The 25,229-nt window shown below is 49.2% G+C and overlaps 4 protein-coding genes across 4 annotated transcripts; 1 reads left to right on the top strand and 3 right to left on the bottom strand.

Moving 5' to 3' along the window:
- Positions 1–1,634: 1,634 nt before the first annotated feature.
- LOC120690647 (pectinesterase-like) lies at positions 1,635–3,819 on the bottom strand. The gene has a single exon (XM_039973376.1). The coding sequence runs from the start codon at positions 3,470–3,472 to the stop codon at positions 1,775–1,777; it is 1,698 nt and encodes a 565-aa protein (XP_039829310.1). The 5' UTR covers positions 3,473–3,819; the 3' UTR covers positions 1,635–1,774.
- A 185-nt stretch (positions 3,820–4,004) lies between these two features.
- On the top strand, positions 4,005–12,765 carry LOC120690648 (cytochrome b-c1 complex subunit 9, mitochondrial-like). Its single transcript, XM_039973377.1, has 3 exons — positions 4,005–4,217; positions 4,394–4,441; positions 12,442–12,765. Exons 1-3 carry the CDS (start codon positions 4,125–4,127, stop codon positions 12,490–12,492), a joined length of 192 nt encoding a protein of 63 aa, XP_039829311.1. The 5' UTR covers positions 4,005–4,124; the 3' UTR covers positions 12,493–12,765.
- LOC120690646 lies at positions 5,953–8,754 on the bottom strand. Its single transcript, XM_039973375.1, has 4 exons — positions 8,195–8,754; positions 6,872–8,095; positions 6,637–6,761; positions 5,953–6,560 (listed from the first exon to the last, which is right to left on the bottom strand). The coding sequence occupies exons 1-4, from the start codon at positions 8,751–8,753 to the stop codon at positions 6,123–6,125; spliced, it is 2,346 nt and encodes a 781-aa protein (XP_039829309.1). The 5' UTR covers position 8,754; the 3' UTR covers positions 5,953–6,122.
- A 2,582-nt stretch (positions 12,766–15,347) lies between the features above and the next one.
- Positions 15,348–16,869, bottom strand: LOC120692251 (chaperone protein DnaJ-like). Its single transcript, XM_039975512.1, has 5 exons — positions 16,518–16,869; positions 16,318–16,405; positions 16,172–16,242; positions 15,945–16,001; positions 15,348–15,807 (listed from the first exon to the last, which is right to left on the bottom strand). Exons 1-5 carry the CDS (start codon positions 16,662–16,664, stop codon positions 15,658–15,660), a joined length of 513 nt encoding a protein of 170 aa, XP_039831446.1. The 5' UTR covers positions 16,665–16,869; the 3' UTR covers positions 15,348–15,657.
- Between the last annotated feature and the right edge of the window lie 8,360 nt (positions 16,870–25,229).

Genomic DNA, 25,229 nt, shown 5'->3' with positions numbered 1-25,229 from the left:
AAATAGACTTTATTTAGTACTCTATGTATGTGTTCAAATATTCAATGTGATGTTTTTTTTGCGTTTACGGGTTGTGATAAGTAGGACCCTACTCCCTCTTCCTGAAACGGTAGGGGATTCTGGAGATTATTCTGAAGATTTTATGACAGATTATGGATGTATAGAAAAGACTCTCCTACCGCTAATAAGCACTGGGCACGGGTTAATTAGAATTAATATAAGAATAAGTTCAATAATTATAATTATCTATCTCACGCTCTTTTCATCTATTAAATATTCTAACATATATTTTAAAATATATAATTTTATTATTTAGTTACAATAGATTTTATTTTGTGCACCCCATATGTATTCAATATATGTTTAATTGAATTGTTTGTTTGTGAATTGATATTTTTATCTCTTCTATCATACATGAATATATGCCATATTATATGGTGACATATATCGTGAGTAGTACTTTTATATAAATAATATATTCATAATGATAGAAATAGTAATTTTAGATTTTTATATTGGTGCACTTTAATATATTATTATAATTATATAATTCAAATTCAAATTTGTGAGTAATTTAATTGTAATAATAATAACGTAATTGGATAATTTATATGCAAATTTAGGGGTTATTTGTATTATTTTTTAATGGCATAGGTGGGTAATTTACACAAAGATTAGGGGTTACTTTAGATTTTTTTTATAATGGCAGAGGTGGGTAATTTAGATACATATTTAGGAGGTTACTTTAGCTTATTTTCATAATGGAAGAGGTAGGTAATTTTTAGGAAAGATAATAGATCTGATGGTTATTATAATTAGAGTTGTTGATTGATGGTTGGATGTTTCTGATTTTTTTTTTGAAAATTTATAGAATTTTTCTATTTTTTCAGAGTGTCCACCTAGAATCCTAGGTAACTTCACGTGAAGGCACCAAAGGAGCCTCCAATTAGTAATAAAGAGATTGAGACTATATATTTGGGTCACTAAATATGTGTTAATTAAAGTAGCATTCTTTTTTCCATGCACCTTCTCCACATGCACATCTCCTACATGGTTGCATGCATGTCTTTCTGTTGGTTATATGCACATCTTTCTGTTGGGAAAGATTCAAAAACGATGCACAACTAAGATGGTTGGATTCACTTTCAACCTAGAATACCTTATATTTATGGATAAATTTTTAATCTAGAATGTTCTACATTTCAGAACGGAGAATGGAGGGAGTAATTTGGGATAATGTCTTAGTGCAGAAATAAACGATCACCAAGTCTCTTTGCATCTCTTTCAGTTCTTACCTTTTGTGATGATTCTATATTCTGCTAGCTTTGAAGCAAATCTCAGTACCCCCAAATTGACTCTGTTCTGTCCAAAAGAAAAAAAAAAAAATTACTTCGTCTATAAACTTATTTGATGCTGCAGATATTGATGGTTTTTTTACTTGAAATTTGATCAATGTTAAATAAGTTTGATTTAAGATGAAGGTAAAGTGAACTATTATTTGGAACGGAGTGAGGGTTTTAAAAAGGATTCTTTGTTGTCAATTATTACTGGTAATCCAAATAGTACGCAAACATTAGTAAATCTCGTACGGCATTTTCTTCCCACATAAACAGTAGTCACAATATCAACAAGAATTGCCACCAACAAACTTGAACCATGTTAAATGTTGGTGCCACATCGACCACGCAGACCGTCCCATCACAGCCCAATGCATATATGAATATGATACATCTTCCACGCGCATGGCCATGGGAGTCCTTGGCTCTCATAATCATCAGTGTATCCTCCCGGTTAGGTTCTGCGGCAGCAGCCCCGGGATGAAGGGCACGCCGAGCTTGGGTAGCCACTGCTGGCCCTGGATGAACCTCTCGACGGTGTACTTCTGCTGCGCCTGCTGGTAGGTGACGTTCCTGACGCCCCTCCACCTGGCGCGCCTGCTCATGTCGGAGCCGGCCCCGCGGTTCTCCACCTCGGCGTAGTAGCAGGTGTCGAGGCCGAAGTCTCCGAGCCACGGCAGCCACCCCTGCGGGTCGACGAACCCGCCGATCTCCGACTGGATGTAGAGCGTGCGCGAGTACTCCTTCCACGGCCGGCCCAGGAAGGTCTTGAGGCGGCCGGCGCTGGACTCGAACTCCGGGTGCGGCTCGACGGTGCAGTTGTGGATGACCGTGCCGCCGGCCGACCGCCTCTCCTTGCGCCCCTGCGCGGTCACGATGTTCTGCTGGTTGTCCATGCACCGGCGCACCTGGATGCGGCAGTTCTGGAGCACCACCTGCGCGTTGCCGAAGATGAAGTCGATGGTGCCCGTGACCACGCAGTCGCGGTAGAACTGCCGCGACGTGTGCGTGTACAGCGTGTCCTGGTACCCGTCGAAGCGGCACTCGTAGAACGCCGACAGGTCGCTCTGCACCCGCAGCGCCACGGCCTGGTGGTTCCGGGCGCCCGCCGTGTTCTCCACGCCCACGCCGCGCATCAGGAACCCGTTCCCGATCACCTCCATCGTCGCCGTGTCCTTGGTCGTGATGTTCATCGTGAAGCTCTTGCTGCCCGTCACCACCGTCCGGGTGGCGCCGTCGCCGATCACCACCAGGTTCGTCACGTTCCGGGGCACGGACACGTACTCCCGGTACGTGCCGGCCTTCACGTACATCACGTACGTGGCGGCGCTCTTGCGCGGCACCTTGGCCAGCGCCTCGTTGATGGTCCTGAAGTCGCCGCTGCCGTCCGCCGCCACCGTCACGTCCGGCTTGAAGCCCGGCGCACCGGGGGAGGCCTGCAGCAGCCGGCGCTTGGCGCCGGACATCCACGACGGCGCGACGCCGCCCTTGCTCGCGAGCAGCCGGCGGTGGAAGCCCGGCAGGTCCAGGCTGGCGAGCGTCTCGGAGAACTCGTCCACGATGGCCAGGATGTTCTCCGTCAGCTCCTGCGAGCTGTTGAGCGCCTTGCGCATCTTGTCCGCGGCGTCCGTGGTGGTGTCGTCCTCGAACCCGTCGAGGCACGTCTCCTGGTACGTCAGCGCGGAGCTCAGCCACGTCCGGAGGTCGTCCACGGCGGTCTTGAAGTTGGTCATCTCGAACCCGCCGAGCCGGTCGAAGGTGGTCTTGAGGTCGTCGATGGCGTAGTCCAGCAGCTCCTTGCAGTTGCTGAGCGCGGCCGACGTGCGCGGGTCGTTCTTGAGGGCGTTGAGCACGGCGGACTCGCGCACGGCCTGCTCGATCCGGTCGGACGTCACCTTGAAAATGGCCTTGGTCAGGTCCGTGGTGCTGGTGGCGTTGCCGGCCGTCGCCTCCAGCGCTCTCTCGCAGGTTTCCCTGTAGTCCAAGGGCTGGCAGAAGGACTTGATCGACCTCACCGAGGTGGACATCTCGCCCTCATCATACTTGCCGCCATGGCCCTTGAAGGACACGAAGCAGACGGCGGCGATGACCAACAGGACCAGGGCGGTCGACGCGCCGATGACGGCGCCTTTCATGGTAGGTTCTTCCGCAACACCTTACGATCTATATAGTCCTTCTGCAAACACACACACTGACACACACACACACAACAAGATACAAAAAAGCTTTAGGTATTTAGTGCCCCCAACCACACCAATGGAAAGGTAGATGCTCTTTATTTTGGTGTGAATTGGAGTACCTTGAAAGATGGGGGGAGATGAGTTCTTATACTGAAGGAAGCGTCAACTTCGGGACAGGGAGCGAAGAGGGTGGTTGTGCGTTGGCGTTGGAGCTGGGAAGCAGCTGCCGAGGTGAAGGGACAGCCACACGACGAGGACGGACGGTGGTTATTTGCCTTCACTTTGTTCACTTAGTTTTTCTCTTCTGGTTTTTGTTTTTGTTTAGAGGGATTTTTTCGCCTTTTTACCTTTTTTCTTTTATTTTTGGGGACATTCCGACTTGTTTTGGGCTTTTGGAAGGATCTGAAAGGCCTCGCCTAGACTGGCCCAGGCAAGCAAACGGCCTTGGCCTGGTGGGAAGGGTGAGGACCAATCAGCAAGCGCCCCGCTCGCTCGGCCTGCTACGCACCGGGGCACGTCAAGCGCCGCCCCATCCCATTCCTCTGCCTATTGCTCGGATCCACCTCTTCCTCTCCCGCACGCCGCCGCCGCCGCCGCCGCCGCCGCGATGGGCCTCTTCGACGTGCTCTACCGCGTGGTGATGCGCCGCAACGCCGTCTACGTCACCTTCGTCGTCGCCGGCGCCTTTGCGGGCGAGAGGGTACGCCCTCCCCCACCCTCCCCGATCCCACGCCTCGCGGATCGGCCCTCCCCCTTGACACCCTCCCCGATCCACATCCCTCAGATCGGCCCCGCTCCCCTCAACCTCGTGCTTCCTCTTCGGTTCTCTCTCGCCGTCTGTAGACGATTGATTTGACTTGTCTGGTTTGGTTGCAGGCGGTGGATTACGGAGTCCACAAGCTCTGGGAGATGAACAACGTCGGGGTAAGTTTCCCCTTCCCTCTCCGCCGCCCTCCCCTTCGGTGTTGTTGTTGAGCGTCTCTTGATTCGTGGGGGGGGGGGGGGGGGGGGGGGGGGGTACTGGATCTTATGTTTGCGATCCAACAAGTAGAGAAGGAAATCCTCGTTCCGTGCCTTCCAAAAAAATAATCCTGAGTCATTGCTTGATATCATTTCTTGTGATGGTTGTCTTTTTGTTGTTCCTGGAGTGGTCCTCCCCATCATGTATGAGCTACCTGAGTCACCACCCTGAAAGAATCCATGTAGTTGTTGTCTGATATGAAGAAATCCTTGTGTGCCATTGCTTACATATATGTATCAATATATGGGACTAGCACAGTAGCACCTCTAATGGCTGATATTTTGTTTAGTAGGTAGCACAATTTTGACATCCCAGTGCTTGTGGGCTAGCACAGTAGCACCTCTAATGGCCGCTATTTTGTTTAGTAAGTAGCACAATTTTGACATCCCAGTGCTTGTGGGCTAGCACAGTACCACCTCTAATGACTGCTATTTTGTTTAGTAGGTAGCACAATTTTGACATCCCAGTGCTTGTCGTCATTGATATTTTGCTGATTTTTCCTTCTCCACATTTTACCTTCGCGAGCACAGATGCGTAACTGTACTAATTTGTTTATCAACAGTTGTGTGCTATGTTGATAAGTTCCTTAGTTAGTTAGTTTAGTTCAGCAAATCAGTGTCTACATCAAATTAAACACTACAGGACCCTTCCTTTTCCAAATGATTGGTTCCAAGGCGATCATTGGAAATCAGCACCATTAATCATTTACATGAGGCTAGCATCTAGAGTACAAAAGGAATCAAACATCACTTGGATTAGTTGGTTATTTTCTGAATTGTGTTTTCATTGTACCTGATTTCACATTTCTTGTGTGAATCTAATGTTCTGCTAAGATAACTGGAATTGTTTTTTTTTGAAATTAAAGGCAGGAGCACTGCCATGTCATATAAGAAGAAGGTGCCTCATATTAAGGGAAACGAGGCCAAACTATACAATGCTCAGTTAATTAAGGAAAAAACCGAGCGAAAACCCAACACGACGCCATACCACCACACCCTAGGAAAGGAACCAACAAGAATCTACCAAAGCAAGCGCCGTCATGCAATGCTGTTCCCAAGGTTCAAAAAAACGCTAAACGCTGAGCGAACGCTAGCCGATGGTTTAGAGTTTTAGTAGTTTAAACGAGATTAAACGCGATTAAACGTTTTTTTATTTTTTTATTATTTTTGTGATACTGAGAGCAATATCAGTAGTAATAACACAACTAGAAGTAATAATAGTGACCATACCTCTTGCTGCACACTTGTTTTTGACATCCCTTCCTTTCCTCCTGGGTTTCTTGCATTCAACAACAGCTAACAATCAAAAGGAGACAAGTTAATAATCTGTAAACAGTAAAATCAAATAACTACATGTACAGCCAAGCTTCCAAACAACAGGGCAGCAGCACAAGGCAAAATATGACAAGAAAATATACGCACAACAGTCACAGTTCACATGCCTTAATGGCCCACAAATAGCACATAGCAGTACAACACACAATAATGGTCTTATCTTATGGTCCATACACAAATTAAACATAAGTAGACAAGTAGATAATGATATTTAGATAACTTGGCAGCATGCTGCCATCATAAAATCTGCTCAGTCCGCAAATGTAGTGCAATTCAGAATTGCTTCTTCATCATGATCATCCTCATAGGCAATGTCATCATCTTGATAATCAAGATCTTCGGATTCAGATTCCCACTCTTCTTCATACACCTCTCTAGCCACTCTTGCACTCCTTCGAGGTTGAAGCTGTTCATTAGTTCCCATTGCATCTCCAATGACACTCCATGGTATCCTTGTCTCTGGCATTTCTCCCTCATCTTCCTCATCCCTAAAGACAGCCAATGCATGAGCATCCCCTCCCTCAAAGAAAAATCCTTGAGCTTCGGAAGCATCACTACTTAGGAGCACTTCATAGTTACTCTTTCTTTTAATTTTCTCCTTCTTGGACATCAATTTATTATTGAATTGGATGAAGACTAAAGAGTTGAGACGCTCTGTTGTCAGCCTATTCCTTCTCTTTGTATGATGCTGTACAAATACATTATAAATTAGAATTCCAACATCAACACATGTACATTACATTGGGAATAGAGTGCAAACTAACCTGTTCAAATGTACTCCAATTCCTTTCACATCCAGATGCACTAGAGGTTAGTGACAGTGAGAGGATTCTAATGGCCATATATTGCAAATCTGGTGCTCCACCTCCATAAAGCCTCCACCAAGATGCTACAAAATTAAGTGAAATGTCTCAAAACATGTGCAAAATTGATTGCAGAAAATTCTGGACAGAATTAATTGCAGAGACAAATCTGGACAGAATTGATGCATTAGCTTACCCGGATTGAAATCGAAGCGTTCGCAGGTCTTTGCCATCTTCTTTGAGAAGTTTCCTTGTCTCTTTTGGAATATTTCCAAGTCCACATTAACAGCCCCATGTTGTTTATCATCATTGTCATGATAAAAGGTCTCCACACATTGCATGAATTTTTCCACTACATTTGAATCAGAGAAGATTGCTGGATTGTTGTAACTATAGTATGGATTCAGCAAATATGCAGCCACATGCAATGGACAATCAAGCCTATTTTTCATTTTCTTGTCAACAATGGCCATCACATCTCTGTAGTTCTTTTCCACATTTCCAAATGATTCCTTGATCTCTTTCTTTGCCTTGAGAAGTTCTCCGTAGACATACCCCATAGATGGTTTCACATCCCCATCCACCAAACGTAAAACTTTCACCAAGGGCTCAAAGACCTTCAAACAAAGGGACACATTTCTCCAAAATTGTATGTTCAACACCGTGGCTGTAGCATCCTTGCCCTTTTTGGTCTTCACTTCAGATAAGTCTTCCCACTTGGAATCAACCACCATCTTCCTTAGACAATCCTTCTTCTCCATCATACTTTGCATTGTCAGATAGGCTGTAGCAAATCTGGTTACACCTGGCCTTATGATTTCTCTCTTCAAGGTGAAGGACCTCAAACATGCCAAAGTTCGGTGGTGACCATACACAAAGATAGTGAATGATTTTACTTGATCAATCGTCTTCTTGAATTTTGCAAGGTTGCCAATACCTTGCAGCATAAGATTAATGGTATGAGTTGCACAAGAACTCCAAAATATGTTTGGCCTCTTAGCTTGTAGCAAAGCCTTAGCTCCCATGTTGTTAGAGGCATTGTCTGTCACAATTTGCACCACATTTTCAGCACCTACATCCTCAATTGCCTTGTCAACGAGCTCATATATAACTTCACTAGTGTGTGACACATCTGACATCTCCTTTGACTTGATAAAAGTTGTGCCCTCACTTGTATTTGTGCACAGGTTCATAATACTCCTCTTCATATCTATCCAAGCATCAGTCATGATGGAGCAGCCATGCTTAATCTTCTCATCTTCACGATCTTGTAGCAAGCTCTTGGTTCTTGCGTGCTCCTCTTCCAACAATCTGCCCCGAAGATCATATTGAGTTGGAGGTTGGAAACCAGGACCAAATTGACCAATAGCTTCAACCATTTCTTTGAACTCATCATTGTCACAAGCATTGAATGGAATAGCTGCAAAAAAATTGGTGCAGAAAATTAAAATTCCAGCAGCTAATAATCGAATAAATATGAAGGCTGCAGCAATAAGGATTTCTTAAGTGCAGAACATACCATGTGTATAGACCCATTTAGCAACATATCGCTGCACTTGGTGTGTTCTCTCTTTCCAAAGTGCTTCATTTATGTTTTGTTGCCTCTTAGCTTCAGCACTGCTTAACTTGGGATCAATGGGACGTGTAAATTTGTCCATGGGCCCTAGCTTCTTGGGTGTGCTTGAGCTTCCAACAATTGACTCAACTTCGACCACTTCGTCCTCTTCACCGGTAGCAATCTGCACATTCTCCCTAACTTCTCTATCATGTTGCTGCTTATCTTTCTTCTTCTTTGCTATTTCATCAAGATTCTTAATGCACTTCTCCTTAACTTCCTCAGGAACTTTTGGGCACTTCACAATAGATGTGCCCTTATGAGCAAGATGTTGCTTAAGCCGATTAATTCCTGCTGAGGTCTCTTGTCCACAAAAAAGACACTTAACTTTGTTCTTGTCATTGGGATCACAGAGACGCGCCCACTCCCAGCCTATATCAGAGGACTTTCTTTTCAGATGGTTGACAACCTCAGTGGCTTCAGTACCACCACCAGCAGCAGGTGCAGCATCGGACATCGACATCCTAATCCCAACCCAAGAACAAGAGTACAAATCATAATAAGGCATACATATATCAGAGCAATCACATTCAGGCATACAGATTAACATTCAGGAACTTTTAGAACAATTCACAATGTCATTCATCAGAGCAATCACATAAATTCATACAACAGGAATTGAAATACTTAAATGCATCGGATTCAAGGGTACATACAAATACATCAACTCACAAATCAGGCATTTAGAGACTTATTCAAGGCAGGGTTAAGGCAAAGTGGCAAACACATACACATACATGCAGAGCCAATCATCCAGAGCAGGGGAGAGGAACAGGGGAGAGGAGCAGGGGGCGGAGGAGCGAGCGGGAGGAAGGAGCAGCGAGCAGGGGAGGGCACTGACCTTGGGGGCTTGGGGCGCCTGCAGGGAGGAGCCGAGGAGCAGCGACGGGAAGCCGACGGGTCCCCTGTAGGGAGGCGGACGGGCCCCTACAGGGAGGCGGACGGGAAGCCGATGGGTCCCCAGGAAGGCGGACGCGCGACGGGCCCCTGCAGGGAGGAGCAGCAGTCGAGGCCTCGAGGGGCCCTGCAGGGAGAAGCAGCGGGAGGCGGGAGGCGCGGCGGCTGGCGACGCCGGAGGCGGAGGCGCGACGGGAGCTCCGCGGCTCGCGAGGGAGGCAGAGGCGCGACTGGTTGCGCTGCCCCGACTGTCGTGCGGTCGATTTGTTGGGCCCGCTTCTAATTCCCGCGCCTGCTCGCGATTCCTTCCCGCGCCGTTCTTTCCCTCCCGCTCACGCGCCACGCGCTTTCCCGCGCTCGCGTTTCCCACCGTGCAGAACGTTTTTTGACCGATTCCGCGTGGTTTAAACGCTGCCGCGAGTTTAAACGGGCGTCTAAACGCTCCCAACGTTTTTTTCAACGTTTACCCCATAAACGCAACGCTACCCCAGCGTTCAGCGTTTAATCTTGATTAAACGACGTTTAATTGCGTTTTTTTGAACCTTGGCTGTTCCACGCCAATACTGATGCAGCCCGCTGCAAGCTTGAGTAGAGACCCACAACTCCTCCACCATAGCGCCGTCAACCTCGAGCCAGACGCCCATAGTCTGCTAAGCAAAGCCAAATCTTGACCCTCAAAACACCTCATAGTCGTGGGGGCCTCGCCACATCCACCTTCTCTCAACACAGAAGCATCCACCTTGAAGCGACGCACCGCTGCTGGACACTGCTTCGCCAAGATTTGCTAAGCCGTTGTAGCTCAAAGATAACCTTGCCGCCACCGGGATCACCACCGCGCACCACAAACGCCAACCCACAACCAAACAGCAACCATGAGCCCCTCAGCACCTCCCAACACAGCCACGGACGAATCACCACCACCCCCGGACCACTTCCACCCAAGGCCGCCTTCCCCCACTAATGGCGACGCACCGCTGCAAGCCCAGACCCGGTCTCGAAGCGACACCTTCAAGAAGGATGCGACGCCAAAGACGCCGCCGACGCTCGTCCACAAGTGGATAGGGTTTTCACCCAGAAACCTCTCATGCAACAAGTGGAACGGCTCCGCCTGGCGCCCCCAACGGGGAGAACAACGCCCGAAGGCGCCGTCACCATGACTTTCACCCAGAGCACACCCCAGCCTGCAGCAATGAACCGGTGGTGGAATCCTGCGACAGGCACCGTCGGAGGAGCGACCCGGCATGCCCCGCAGCACCACCATGGTGCCTCGAAGCACCACCTGGTTACCCCGGCCCCACCACCATGGAGCCGAACCATCCGCCGGAGACCTGCCGTACGCCGCGCCGCCGCCACAGCACGGCCGGAACGCGTAGACCCGGCGTCCCTGCCGCTGCGCCACCAACCGTTGCCGCACCACCAGCCCCGCCGAAGACGACCGCCGTCCGCCGCGCCGCCGCACGTTGCCGCAGCCTGCACGCGCAGATCCGGGCTCGGGGATACTAGATCGGCCCACCAAGGTAGCGGATCTAGCGCCCCAGGCCCTTCTCCCACGGGACCCGGCGCCGCCGCCGCGACACCAGATCCCGCCGCCACCGCTGCCGAAGGAAGCTGTCGCCGCACGCCAACCCCTTCCACCTCTCGGGCTCCCCGTCCGCAGCCCCGCCGCGCCCCACCGCGACGCCGCCGCCATGGCTGCCGAGCACCCTCGCCGCACAGGACACCCGCACCCCTCCTGGCGAAAGCCTCGCCGCCGCCTTCCTCGGGAGCGCACACGAGGTTCCAGCGGCTCGTCTCCGGCGGTGGCGAGGTGGTGGAGGGACGGGAGGGGGGCGGGGAGGTGCAAGGGTTTCACCCTAGTCGTCCGCGTGGGGGGCGACCCAGGCGAAACGAGGAAGATGGCGTCCCTGCATCTCCAAAGGATCCGTTCCAGTGTGCCTTGGATAACTGGAATTGTTGCTTTACATTATTAGTGAAAAATGCCAAATATGATATAGTTGTAGTTTTACTTTGAACATACATTTTAGATCAGGCCAATTTCCAATCCAAACTGTTCGCGTGATACACAATCATGGATGCATTATGCTGATGCAAGAGTTGAATTGTTACTTGTACATACACTGTGCAATGCAAAGATTGTTGCCAGTTTGCGAACTTATGAATGTGCAGTGATGTGGCTTAATTAGAATGTTTTTTTATACTCGATATTATAGGGTTTAAGTTCATGGTAGTGTTTTCTGTGGTTCGCACGCATAATTTGTTGGGCGTGTAGAGAATTTTGTTGTCATTGTGCTTGATCCATTGTGTGTAGAACCTTTCAGTACATAATTACCCTGCATCCCATGGATCAGGAGGAAAGGGGCTTCCTTCTATCCAAAAGGATTGTTTACGGGGGGTGGGGGATTGAGAGGAACAGACCATGCGCATTGCACGGACTTATTATGAATATATACATTTCATCATGTCATGCTGAACCAAACTGCATCTCCAAATCGCATGATGTGGGCATAGATCATGAATGATTGACTTTGATGAGGTCATGAGGAAGAAGGCAATTGAATTGTTACTTGCTCAATGTAGTCTTCAGTGCTAACTGCTAAGATTGTTCCCAAACGTGGATAATTATTGACATGCAACTCAACCTATAGCTTTTGTCTTTTTAAGTTAACTTACATTATACATCATTTTTAAAGATGAACTCAGTCTAAAAGGCTCTTGTGGATAATTCGGTTTGGAGTTCATTTTGGAGATGGTATATGGTGGGCATACTGGACCTGCTACATTTTAGCATTGCATCTCACCCAGCATTACAATCATATCAGGAGAATAATGCTTCTAATTAAGTTAAATGAACAGTTAACCTCAAAATGGAGCAAACCCTCCTGTCATGTTTGGAGTCTTGATTGAATAGAATTGGATACGAGTCACATCAATTCCAGTCTTCTTGGATGTAGTTTTATATGTGTTGGCATAACGCGCGATTGAACATTTCTGTGTCGGGTTTCTGCACAATCTATTTTGTGCAACTAATAACATGTTACTACAGCCTATTATTACAGTTGATGAACTTTTCGGAGTCAATTTGTTAGTAATGATGGTGCATATGATTTTTTCTGTGTTCCAAAACCAAGCTGAACTTTATTTTGTTGCAGCTGGATATATGGAATGATCCCTCGATTTGTTTGTCGTTGCACTCTGTTTTGCCCAAAATGCTTCAGATGGTCAGCTAACGATTGTTTTGTAATATGAACTTGCAGAAAAGGTATGAAGATATACCAGTTCTGGGGCAAAGGCCAGCCGAAGAATGAGAGCATTGGAGCTCAGACTACCCAGGATGTCGCTTTCCATGAAATTAGATTCCATTTAAGCAACGGTTTTATCATTCCTTTTTGACATAATAACAACCAATGTAAAATCCAAACTCTTTCTGGGAGTTGCTACCCGTTCAGTTACTCAGCAAGTCAGCATGCTGTGGGAGTTTCCTGATGCATTGTTAGAACCTGTTATCTAGCCAGGGATCGGCATGTTTGGTCGAAAACTTGAAATTCCATGAATGAGAAATGTTTTGTTGGCAACTGTGATTTAGAGATTCATCATGCATCCTCTGGTAGCGAGAGCGTGTAGATGAGTTCTTAACACGTTCTGGACGATGCGAGTTCGGATTTTTGGGCCTTAAGTGGATCTAAGAAGGCCTTGCGTACCCTGGCCCAGCCAGCAGCAAACGGCCTCACTGTACTCAGGAGATTGGTTTTCTTCCGTAAATATCGTTATTCAGTAGTACTACTACTAATTCGATATTTGATTTTCTTAATGAGCAATCCCTACCCACATGGCCACATTGTTGCCAAGTGAATATAGACTGAGCCAATTGTCCCTTTGTACCACCAATTGTTTTCCTTAATATGAATCATATCAGACATCTTTTTGATAGGATAATATACTGAGCCAATGTGCTACCATTGATTATACAAATTTGATCTGAGAAAGCATATGTTTGATAGGATCATAGCAGCTGTACTTATGCAAAAATTCAATTAGGTATAAATGTGATGCGTAACGAGGTAAAAAAGGGTACATGTTGATGAACGGAGTAGGAGTACACCAGTATTAATCCTTTTGTAACCATTATTTTCTTGTTTCTCTGTGTACAGTGAGCTTAGGATTATTGAGTAGCGGTGTTATTATATTTTTTTTTCTTTTGAGGAAACTGTTTTCACGATCATTCTTCCCGTCTCTCGAAGAATGACAGGAACCACAGAATATGATTTTGCGACAGGACGAGGAACATCGAGGATCATTCTTCCCGTCTCACGTAGCATCGCTTTGTGTGTGTGTGTGTGTGTGTGTGTGTGTGTGTTAGATTTTTCGAAAGAAGGTTCACTTGCAGCAGTTGCTGCATCTTCAGACACACATCATTTCCGCTTCCTGAACTTCCTGATCAATTTCTACCTGTACTTTCCTCTCCCAAATGAGGTCGCCGCTGGACGGAGCAACGTCTAGCTGACCCATGGATCTACGGTGGTGTAAAAACCCCTTCCTCTGAAGTCTGAACCGAAGAGAAATTGGCTCGAGCCGCCGGCATCCTTGTGACGCCGGCAGAAACAAGAGGCGCGCACCCCAAAACCGAGCAGTAAAAGGAAAAAAAAAGGTAAGCGCGCAAGGTGGCGCCCTCGTGCAAAGCTGGCTCGAACAGAACGTCCCTCACATGGATTGCAAAAATGCCAAAGCTCGCATTCACATGGACAGCAACGGCAGGCGTCCTCGGCTTGCAATTTCGGACGCGTCGGTCCCCCCCCCCCCCCCCCCCCCCAAAAAAAAAGCAGGATAGATAGATGCTTGGCAAATCGCAGTAGAAACCAAGGGCGATGCATACACCGCGCGGCATCACGTCAGCTGCTGCTACGACGGAGATCGATCCCAAGCGAGCCCTGCGGATTCGAGACGGCGGCGGCGCGAGTTGCCGCAGGCCGACAAAAGGACAGGACCGGCCCGAACTTGGGCTATGACGCCAAGAACAGAGAGGATTAGGAGCTCTCCAGACCCACGCCCTTTCTTCCCGTTTGGGAAAACGTTTCGATCTGTTAGCGTGGTGAGGTCACTGCCTGCCGGATCGTTCCAGCTACCCGAGCAGATATTTTTCTCTAATCACGTACGCAGGAAGGCACCTCTCGATCAATAAACAAGCAAAGCCTCAGATCGCGTCCTCGTCTTCTCGACGTCCGCGACCATGCCGTGAGGTTAAAGGATCAAGCAATGGGCTACTAGTAAGCAGCCGAGCTGTCGGGGGGCAGAAAGAAAGAACTATCTCGAGCCGAGTCAGGTGGCCGGCCCGTAACCCTCTGCCGGTTCCTTCGCTTTCGGAGGCGAGCAGGGACCACCGCGCCCGTCCCCTCCTCCATGGCCGCCTACGCCGCCACAACCAGCGCCTCTCGATCGGCGACGCCGCGCACGGAATGCTCCGTCCCGGCTAGCTGGACCCTGGTTGAGGCCGCACCGAACACTCCGGATTCGAGCCCTCCACTCCACGGAGAAAAAATCCTCTGGTCCAGGCGACGACCTGGCCCGGCGGCCCCGGCAACTTGGAGAGGAAAATCCGAAAAGGGCAGGGCGCAAGTGGCCCTGATGGAGTGGTGAATCGGATGGCGCTGCGCGACCAGGCGATTTCTCCCGGGGCCAACAAAACCCCGCCGGAACCCATGGCCACCGGCGCCGTTTCGCTTTCGTTCGTACGCGCTGCGGATCCAGGAGAGCTCCAGAACGCCGGCCGTATCCATCGCCGCCGATCTTGACGCCGACGCGCCCGAACAAGCAGCGAATCCCCAGCGTTATTATGGAAAGGGTGCAAAAGCGAGCGTTGTTCCTCTACCTGTACGTCGTGGTCGCAGCTAGAAGTATCACCCACCCATCGCCATGCCGGCACACCACCGAGCCATGCCAAACCACACACGGGCACAGTTGGAGGGAGCCACGGCCGCTGTCCCGCACCGGACAAGAGCGTCGGGCACGAGGGCTCCTTTCTGGTTACCGGAAGACGCCAACGCTGCCACCGCCGGCCGGCCGGTCGGCGCCGGGAGGCCATTAACGGATTTGAGAATTCGCGAGACGGCACGTCAGCACACGACACGTAACGGGGGTGGCAGCGCTAGTGGGATGCCATGCGAGCAGCAGCAAGAGGAGTTCCGGTGACAATTGGGGCACGAAATGTCGATGAGATGTAATAACAAATCAGAGTCCCCGGCCACGCGTCCGCCGGTTTCGTGCGGCGGCGCGGCCGGGACCGAGCGGGCGCCCGGCAACTACGGTCAAATTATCGGATGGCAATCACCACCGACTTGGCAACTTCATTTTTATTCTCCCCCCTTGTTCTTTCCAGAGCCTCCCGTTGGCTTTGCTGGCTGATCTTCCTTCTCCGCCTCCTCTCGCCGCGAAAGCGCAGGCTCGTCGCGTGTACATCTCGTACACCGGCGCGCCGGTCACCTGCGCCCCTGGTGCTGCGGGTACGGCGCGACGCGCGCCCGCCGGGCACCGTCCGGCGGCACGCGGCCGCCCACGCCGCGGCTCCCATCGTCGCCGTTGACGATGTCCTCCAGCATCTTCTGCAGGTCCTCCAGCGTGTCCGGCTTCTGCACGGAGCCGGCGACGGCGGCGGGAGAGCATCATCGGTGAGAAAGCGCGTTCTTGTTATGGTAACAGAGCACAATTGCGATCGGGATTATGATACGACGATTAATTAATCTGAGCCGTTGGTGGTTGCGCCTACCTCGTTTTTCACGTTATCCATCATCCCCAGCATCTCCTGCATGAAGTCGGAGAAATCCTGGCCGTCCAAAAACAGAGCACGCAATTTATTTTATCACAGATATATAATATAATAATTAATTAACTTTGTACGTAATATTCTCACACAAAAATGGCAAAAGAAGACAATAAGCAGGCAGCAGGAAGGGAGGGGGGAAAAGAAAGGAGACCGAGGCTCTGGTTCTTCACCTGGTCGTCGTCATCCAGGGGATCGAAAAGCCCGGCGTCGTACATGGCCTTCTTCCCCTTGTCCGACAAGACTGCGCCAAACGAACAATCCGATCAAATCCCGTGCAGCCAAGCCGCGGCGGGCGAAGCGAACGGGTGCGCCTTACCGGAATAGGCCTCCTGGATCCGCTGGAACCGCCGCTTGGCCTCGCCGGCGGCGCCGGGGTCGCTCGCCCACCGGTCCGGGTGCCACTTCTGCGCGCCCACGGCAAGAGATCGGAAAGGGTCAGCAGGTCCGCTCGGGGATCAAGAAAACAGAGAGCGCCCAACCAAACGCCCGCGCGCATGCACGGGGAGGGGAACTCACCATCGCGAGCCTCCGGTAGGCGGTGCGGATGTCGGTGGCGGAGGCGTTCTTGCGGATGCCGAGCAGGGCGTAGTAGCAGCACGCGAACGCGCCGCCGCCGCCGCCGCCGGAGGCATTGCCGGATCCGGCCCCGGCCCCGGTGTCCATGGGAAGCGCAGCGGCGAGCGGACTGCACGGCGCGGCGCGGCGCGACGCACGGGCGAAGCGGCAGCGCTACAAAGGCATCGAATTTGGGAGGGAGACGAGCAATGGATGGATGGATTCAAAGGGAGGCTAGAAAAGTTTTTATTCGCGGCGGGGAGGGCCTGAGAAAAATATCTCCTGTCCCTCTAAGTAGAGGGAGAGGGTGTGTTTTGGTCGTCGGGGGTTGGGGGCCAGTGAAGGTTCCAGAGCTCGTGCCGAGGCGAGATATTTTCGAGCGCCCGCTCCGGCCTTCGCCACCGGGGTTCCCGCGTATTTACGGGATTGGGATCCCTTCCGGATGTCGGAATCTTTTGCCTGCCTTCTAGAGGCGTTGCGTGGGCCTGGATGACCATCGGGGTTCGCCATAAAGGCTGGGCCGGAGGAGAATATGGGCCAGATGTTTCCCTCCAGATCTTGTTGGGGCCTCCGGTGGCTCTTGGATCAACTAACCTCTTCCTGTGTCTGATGAACCTTCTCAATCTTACGCATTGCTGTATACTGACGGAAACAGGACCAGCAGAGTGTGCGCAAAGCCCATGCAACTTCTGAATGGTTATGGTCTAAGAACCATATGCTTAATGCTTCCAATTGCACTGCAAGTTTTCGGTCCACGAGATCACCAGCGGGACCTTTCAGCATCGCACCACGCACCACTAGTTTCGTTCGCGTGTTGCTCAGCAAAAATGATATCCGGCACCAATCTCATCTACAAAGAATTACATGAATGGCAAGAGCTGCAAGCCTGCAAGCCTTCTCGAGCAAGCAGGTTACTGAAAAAGATGATAATTCGATTGAGAAGGGGGCCTACAATTGTTCTGGGCGTACCATTCAGTATTCAGGAAAGCCAAGAACAGAGTAAGAACACTAGCATCTTTTTGGGGGTGAGATCAAACTAACGAACAAGCCACAAAATCGTACAATCATTCAGGATTCTCAACCTTTCATTCAGTGAACTCTAGTGTTAGTGTCAGGTAGCAAGCAGCACTATGCTGTGAACTCCAGCCATAGTTCTCAACAGCTTTGCAAACAACAGCACATCAAATTATTCAGATATAGGATCGAAACAGGCAAAAAAATCAGACCATCAAGTTTCATGATGCCATAGCCATGTTCAGATAATGGTATAGCTCCCATCATACATGGTATCTGCGGTTGGCTCAAATTAATTGATTGATCCAACTCCAAAGAGCAAAACATTGATCAGATCGGCCAATGCATTGTCAATAAAGCATATCAGCAAAACATCTTCTCATTGCCCATTGAAGCTGACCCAAGCAACAAGTTCCCCATAATACAGTACGCTGATGATACAATCATAATCATGAAAGCTTCTCAGAGAGAGTTGTTTTGCCTCGAAGGATTACTGCAATCATTCCCTGACTCTACTGGACTCAAGATCAACTATGCCAAATCCAGCATGGTGCTTCTTAACATAACTGATGATCATGCAGAAATGCTAGCACAAACTTTTGGTTGCAGGTTGGCAACCCTACCCTTCACTTATCTAGGGCTTCCACTGGGGACAACTAAGCCAAGAGTTGATGACTACATGCCACTAATGAACAAGACTGAAAGAAGACTATCCTCCATATCTTCAATGTTAACTCATGCAGGAAGGCTTCAACTGGTTAATTCAGTCCTATCTTCTCTACCGACTTACACCATGTGCTCTCTAGACATTCCTATAACTGTGATGGAATACATTGATAAAGCTAGAAAACATTGCCTATGGAGAGGCTCAGATGTTAATGCAAAAGGTAAAGCTTTGGTTGCTTGGAATAAGGTCATGAGGCCTAAGAATAAAGGAGGACTTGGAGTGGTAAATTTGAGAGCTCAGAACAAGGCTTTACTCTTGAAGCATCTAGACAAGTTCTACAACAGAAGGGACATTCCCTGGGTGAATTTGATCTGGCATTCACACTACTCAAATGATCAAATTCCACATGCAAGCACTGACAAGGGTTCCTTCTGGTGAAGGGACCTGCTCAAACTCTGTGATCACTTTAGAGGTGTTGCAACTTGTCAAATAGGTGATGGCACAACCGTTTTATTCTGGCATGACGTTTGGAATGGGCATTGTCTTCAGCAAAAATTCCCAAGGCTTTTCACTTTTGCCAAAAACAACAAAATTTCAGTAGCTGCTTTTCTCAGAAACAACATCATCAATGACCAGTTTTTCTTGCCTCTCTCTGAGGAAGCATATCGGGAATATCAAGAGCTCCAAATCATAATACAGAACTTGCAAATTCAAGAACACAGCAGGGACAAGTAGACATATATCTGGGGATCTGCTCAATACTCCTCCAAAAAATTCTACATATACCCTTACAAGAATGTCCAGCCTCCACCTCCCTTTCTGTGGATATGGAATTCAAGATGTTGCAACAAGCTGAGGATATTTGCCTGGGTGCTACTAATGGACAGACTAAATACGAGAAATATCCTCAGGAGGAAAATTTTCATCATTCAGGGTTCAAACTACAATTGTGTGTTGTGCTCCAGTAATATTGAAGAAACTGCATATCACCTCTTCTTTGGATGTCCATTCAGTAAAGAATGTTGGCAGATGATTGGTCTTCAATGGAATTCTCTACTGCCTTTCTATGATATGATGTCAGCCTCAAAAATCAGTTTCCATAAGCAGTTTTTCATGGAGGTTTTTATCATCTCAACTTGGTGCATCTGGAAGCAAAGGAATGGCTTTGTCTTTGATAACAGGCCACCCACAATCGACAACTGGAAGAGCAACTTCATTGGTGAATGTTTTTTGCAGGCTCATAGATTCAGTCAAACTCTCAAAACACCTTTCTTAGAATGGGTCAACTAAAAAATTTAGTCTTTTCTACTTGTATATAGTAAACAGTCTGTTGTCTCTTTCTGTTCTTTTCTTTTGCTCTCTCACAGCTTCATAGCTGCTCTGTAAGTATTCCTTTACTTCCATTTTATTTTTTAATAAAGTTTCAGCAGGGGTCTCCCATGCTGTGTTTCCCTCAAAAAAAAAAAGATCGGCCAATGCTTAATCGAGGTAGCATGCTTAACCTTGAGTTCACTCAATGAGGTGTACAAAACAAATGAACAAACACAAACACTGTATATATCAATATAGCAGTAATGCTAGTAGCCGGAGCTTCAGCGCGAACACCATAAAACCCACAGAAAATGCTACAAAATGGGTGCTATTGTATCAAATTACAACAGTTAATGTAAAACACCATTGGCATCATATTGATATTGGAAGACCCAAGAGTCTCAGTTTCCTTTGTGACAAGCCCACAACTATAAGCAGAATTTCAATGCTTTCTCACGCTTTTGCAATCAGTATACTGAAGTCTAGAGGTATATTGCAAATTCAGGGCAAGGTGTCAAAATTTATAGGAACCAAAGAGAAATGTGTAAAGAACCAACAACTTGAAGGCTCTCCCAATCTAAGGATTTAGCAAAAGTTCCAGTGATCCTACCCTGGTATGAAAACATGAACTAGCTCTTTTTTACTACTTCATATATATATATATATTAAAAATGTTGTAGATATGAAATAGAATTGATGCAGTAAGTATACAAAACTTGTTCGTTATGTTAACAGAAGTTTTGTGTTTGACAGATAGTATGAACTATGAAGCAGAGTTAACAGATTCAGAACCTCATAGTATGAAACAGAATTAATACAGTAAGTTTCATGGTAATTTTTCACTTAAATTTGGTCAAAATGAGACACAAACATAGACATTAAAGATAATAGAACCCGTTTGACAGATAATATGCATGAGAATACGTAGAAGCCTGCACATTATTCAAAAAATGGGAGTTCAGAAAACCAGAAACACTGAATAGATTTAACCCGCTGGGTGGTTCAACTACAGAATCAATCCCACAACTGCAGAGCTCAAAAACACACACACAAACCCAGTGTGAAAATGCTTCACCAAAACTGGCATCATAACTTCTTAACATGTAACATGGATATTGCAAATGACGTAATACTTCCATGACCATGTTCCAGGAAAAAAAACAATGAAATTTCTACCATTGCATCATATTCAAACACTGAACAGAATTGAGGAGTGCGAACATCTGATTAACAGTTTCCATAGTAGTGGTGAGACAAAATGCTCAGAAATGTAGGAACTAGGAAATGAATCACGAAAACAACAAATGGTGACTAGATCATTTTTCATCTACAAGAACCAGACATCTAAAGCATGAATGGGATCTAACGATCCAGAAACACAGGAGTGCTAGTACCCCCACACTAGCATATATGTGTACCTTCATTTTCTTCAGAAGATTCAGAATCAACGAGGTAGTAGATCCATGTTCCAAGCAATGCAATATGGAACAAGGCTTTCCTTGAGCAGGTGGGTGGTGAGATAGTGCGGCAACCTCATAGGAACGAATTTCTTCACCCACCTTCCATTTCTATTATACTGCAGGACCCTCTGAAGCGTCGAGACCAGCACGTCGCCATCCTCGGACCCGATGAACACGCATCCCTCCTTGTGGTAACCGAAATCCCTGGTCAGTTCGAGGGGCAGCTGAATCCGGTGCGCACGGACCCAACTCTCATTGTGGTAGTCCTCCAGGATGAAGAGCTCGACCACCAGTGCGCCCCTCCAGTAGATGGACATGGCTAGCTTGCCGTACATCTCGAGCAGCACCACGGTGTCCTCCTTCTGCATCACCACGCGAGTGCTCATCCTTGAGAAAACTTCGGTCACCGTGTCGAATACCAGGATGCGATGGTCCTGGCTCTCCTGCGGCGGCCAGTGCAGTCTGTCCTTGAGCTAGAGAGGCGGTCTTGCCCAGGTAGGAGACAGCCCTTTGACGAGCACCGCGTCCAGCGACGCCGAGGTCAAAATGCTGGGACGCCCGATGGGCCTGATCTTCTCCCGCCGATCAAGGGCGCGTAGCGAGATGATGTAGTAGCACTTGTCGGGACACTGGCCTCGGTGGTACATCACCCGGTACTCTTCAAGCGGAGCACCATTGTTGTAGCAGTAGAGCACGGCGACCTCGTGGGGTTGGAGGGGCGGGAGGCGAGCCCTCTGTCGCGTGGCGGGATTGCAGACGTAGAAGTCCCCATGGAAGTGGTAGAGGAGGAGCCCGTTGCAGGAGCCGTCAAATCTGGAGACCTTGCTGTCGTCGAAGAGGTGCCTGTCCTGGCCGACGGCGAAGCCCATGGTGACCGCCTCTCGGATCTTGTTGGTACAGAAGTCGAGCGCCTCCACGCTGAACCTGCTGTATACCAATTGTTGGGAACCGAGGTGGCCCTAATACTCACTATGCAGAGAAGCTACACCTAAGACACACAAACTCACTCTAGAGTCGGTTAGCCTTTTCGATTTCTAGCTACTTAGTGTATAAGGTCCATTCGACGGTAGAGTCGTCTTCTCGCTTCCGGGTGGCAGAGCCTACCAACAGATAAAGCTGGCTTCCTGGAGGCAGAGTCTTCCTACGATGAAGCCTAGACCCTTTGTGATCCCGAGTGGCAGAGCCAACCTACGATATATCACAATTTATACACTAAGTACTTAAAAACTGGGAGACTAACACTTACAAGGAAACTCAAACCTTTATTCATAACTCAATATTATACAACACAAGATAAACACTTACACTCTTTTATGTGGCTATCCTATGACTCACTATGACACACCTACACACTCACAACATGGCAATTTTGTCATGCTACCTAGGACTCAAATGGCACTCCAATTCATAGCACTTGGGGGAGGGGTGGCACCCCTATTTATACTAGTACACGACCTCTGGGATGTTACCATGTGGCAACATTCCACACTATTCTAACCAAAATATCCAACTCTAAAACATTCTCATACTTATCCTAATATCTAGATATTTCTTACCATACATAAATATCTAGTTTCTAGACTCTTCTTTACTTTGCCATGAAGAAACAATTCCAGATTCTTCTATCGGGTACCATGATTAGGGGCACCCTAACCAGGGGACTAAAATCGCCCTAAAAACGCAAACACATATTAGACAACCAGGCCCACAAAGGCCTACAGCCTCCCTCCAATCCAAAGGAAAGGAAAGGACTCAAAGAAACCCAATATGCGGCCCACGTACACAGTGCGGCCCATCCAAGCCCCCTCGAACCCGCGGGGCGATCTCCGCCTCGCTCGAGGGCTCCCAGCCGAGACCCCCGAGGACGCCCCGCATCTCCGCCTCGTTCGAGGGTAGAGAGCCTACCCTCGAGAGCGCAGACTGACTCCGCCTCGTTCGAGGCCACCCCTTGACGGAAAGGACAAACGGCCATTCCGCTCACCCGCCCGCCGTACGGAGGCATTAAATGCCAATCACTCCTCCGCAGCGCCCAGGTCAGACGGCGTCAGGACGCCACTCCGCACAGTGGCTGTGACCGGAGTCCCGTCCGCCAACTCCGGTCACTGCTCCGCCATTCCAGACGCTGTGGCGACACTGTGGGAACCTGCGACGCAGTGCAAGACGTACTCAGCACTGCTCCAGCCACTGTGCTGCCAACTCCCCATACCTCCTTCATACTTTCCCCTCCGCGGAACCCTCGAACGGCATAGGCACGACCCTCGGAAGCGGATCCGACCTTGACCAGGATGAGACCCTGGCCTGCAGGACCCTCGGAAAGTCGCCACGCCACACCTGGAGGACGGTACCCCCTACAGCAACCACTACGCCGCCCGGTGGAGCTACAAGGACGCCGGCGCGATCTTCGCAAGACCAAGGACGATGCCCAGGACGACTGCCATGCCAGGCACCATACCCCGCAGTATACTTTCTACAGTGCTCGACCACTGCACCCCCGCGATTCGGGGAGAAGACAACGACTTCTCCTTTCTCCCCGTGCATGTACATCGCCCCTCCTTGTGTCTATAAAAGGGGGAGGCGGGCTCTATCTTAACGGGTTCATCTGGCAGAACACAACACTCAGCACCACTCACAGAGCACATACGCTCTTCTGAGCCCCGATATTGGCACTCGCCTCAATCAACTCCTCCTCTAGCAGAGACCTGTGAGCTTCCCTCCCTCTCTCGCCTCTCTTGTACCCCCTACTACAGGCACCCCTAGGGTTGAAAACGGTCGGGAACGGTCAGGAAAACCCCCCAACCATTCCCGCAAGTACATTTGTTGATCGAGAACGGGATCGGGAACAGAAATGTCGGACGGGAAAACGAAATCGGTATTACGGGATATCGGGAACGAAAGAGTTCGATCGGGAACATGTTCGATTACGATCGGGAATCAGGAACTAAAGACGGGAATATACATATAACCACTTGAAACATTAAGCTGGAGAAGATAGTTCCAACTATGCATAAGTTATACACAAATAAAACACATATAGCACAATAACAGTAACAGCAATATTCCAACTTCCAAGCTTCTTCCACGTTTCCAACTTCCAAGCATCACACTATTGCCATCACGTGGCAGCAGAGAAGACTCAAGAGAGAACACAGCAGTAGCCAAAAGCCTCCAAGAATTCCTCAGGGTCTATCCTCGCCTGGGGACGGCGGCGTCTGTCGGCGGTCCTGGAGTGGCGCCATCATCCTTCTCTTTGCTCGAATGGGACCCATACGTCAGGTCTTATCTTTTCCTTTTTTTTCTCCTGGACCGTCACTTTCCTCAGATGCATCTCCCACCCACGGACATATCCTTCTCTTCCACTCCCCTGATTTCATCTCTCCCGCAGGCACTCCATGGCTGCTCAGGGCGACGTTTGTGGGATGGATGGAGCTGGAAGCTCCATCACCGAGCTCGGGCGCCGCTTGGGGTAGGCCCGCGGGCTCCATGGCCAACCTCTAGTGACGCTTGGGGGAGGTCCGCGGGGGCTCCATGGCCGAGCATGGGTGGCAGCGTCCGTCGGCTGGCCTGGTGGTGGAGGTGCCAACCGGTGGCGGCGGCCGGTGGCAGCACCACGGCAGGCCTGGCCGTTGGGGGCCGGCGGCGCAGAGAAAATGAGACGTGAGTCGAGAGGGAGAGATGAGAGAGTCAGAGAGAGGCGAGACTGCCATAGTGATTTGGGGATTAGGGTTTACCCTGGGGTGGGGGCGGCGGGGTCTGGAATTGAAGGCGCGGGGCACGGGGTGGAGGCCGCGCGCGGGCTGGGCCGAGGAAAGGAATGCGCTAGGGCCTGGGCTGAAAGTTTAAACGAGAATAACCGCGGGAAAATTCCCGGCTGGAAACGGTAACCGTGAAAACGGTCAGGAAACTAGCTCAACCGTTTCCATTCCCGTTCCTGCCGGATTTTCCCGAATTTTTTCCCGTTTCCTGTATTTTCTGTCAAAACAGAATGCGATCAGTTTATACGGTATTTGGTGCCGGTCGGTTCGGGATTTTTCCATTTCTGCTTTCATCCCTAGGCCCCCCCGGTGCAAGACAGTACAGTGCTCACGCACACCCCTTTGATGGACGTACGGCACCACGGCCGGAACCAGGATAAACCCATGCATGACTGTGTTGCCTCCTGTATCAACCGTCTGGGACGAAGAACACGCAGCATCATCACTAGTTTTTTTTAGAAGGAAAATG

This window comes from Panicum virgatum, chromosome 9N, assembly GCF_016808335.1.
Source record: "Panicum virgatum strain AP13 chromosome 9N, P.virgatum_v5, whole genome shotgun sequence".
In the NCBI taxonomy this organism is placed as follows: Eukaryota; Viridiplantae; Streptophyta; class Magnoliopsida; order Poales; family Poaceae; genus Panicum; species Panicum virgatum.
Note: the sequence above shows the minus strand (reverse complement) of the source record. Positions and strands in the feature narration are given on the sequence as shown.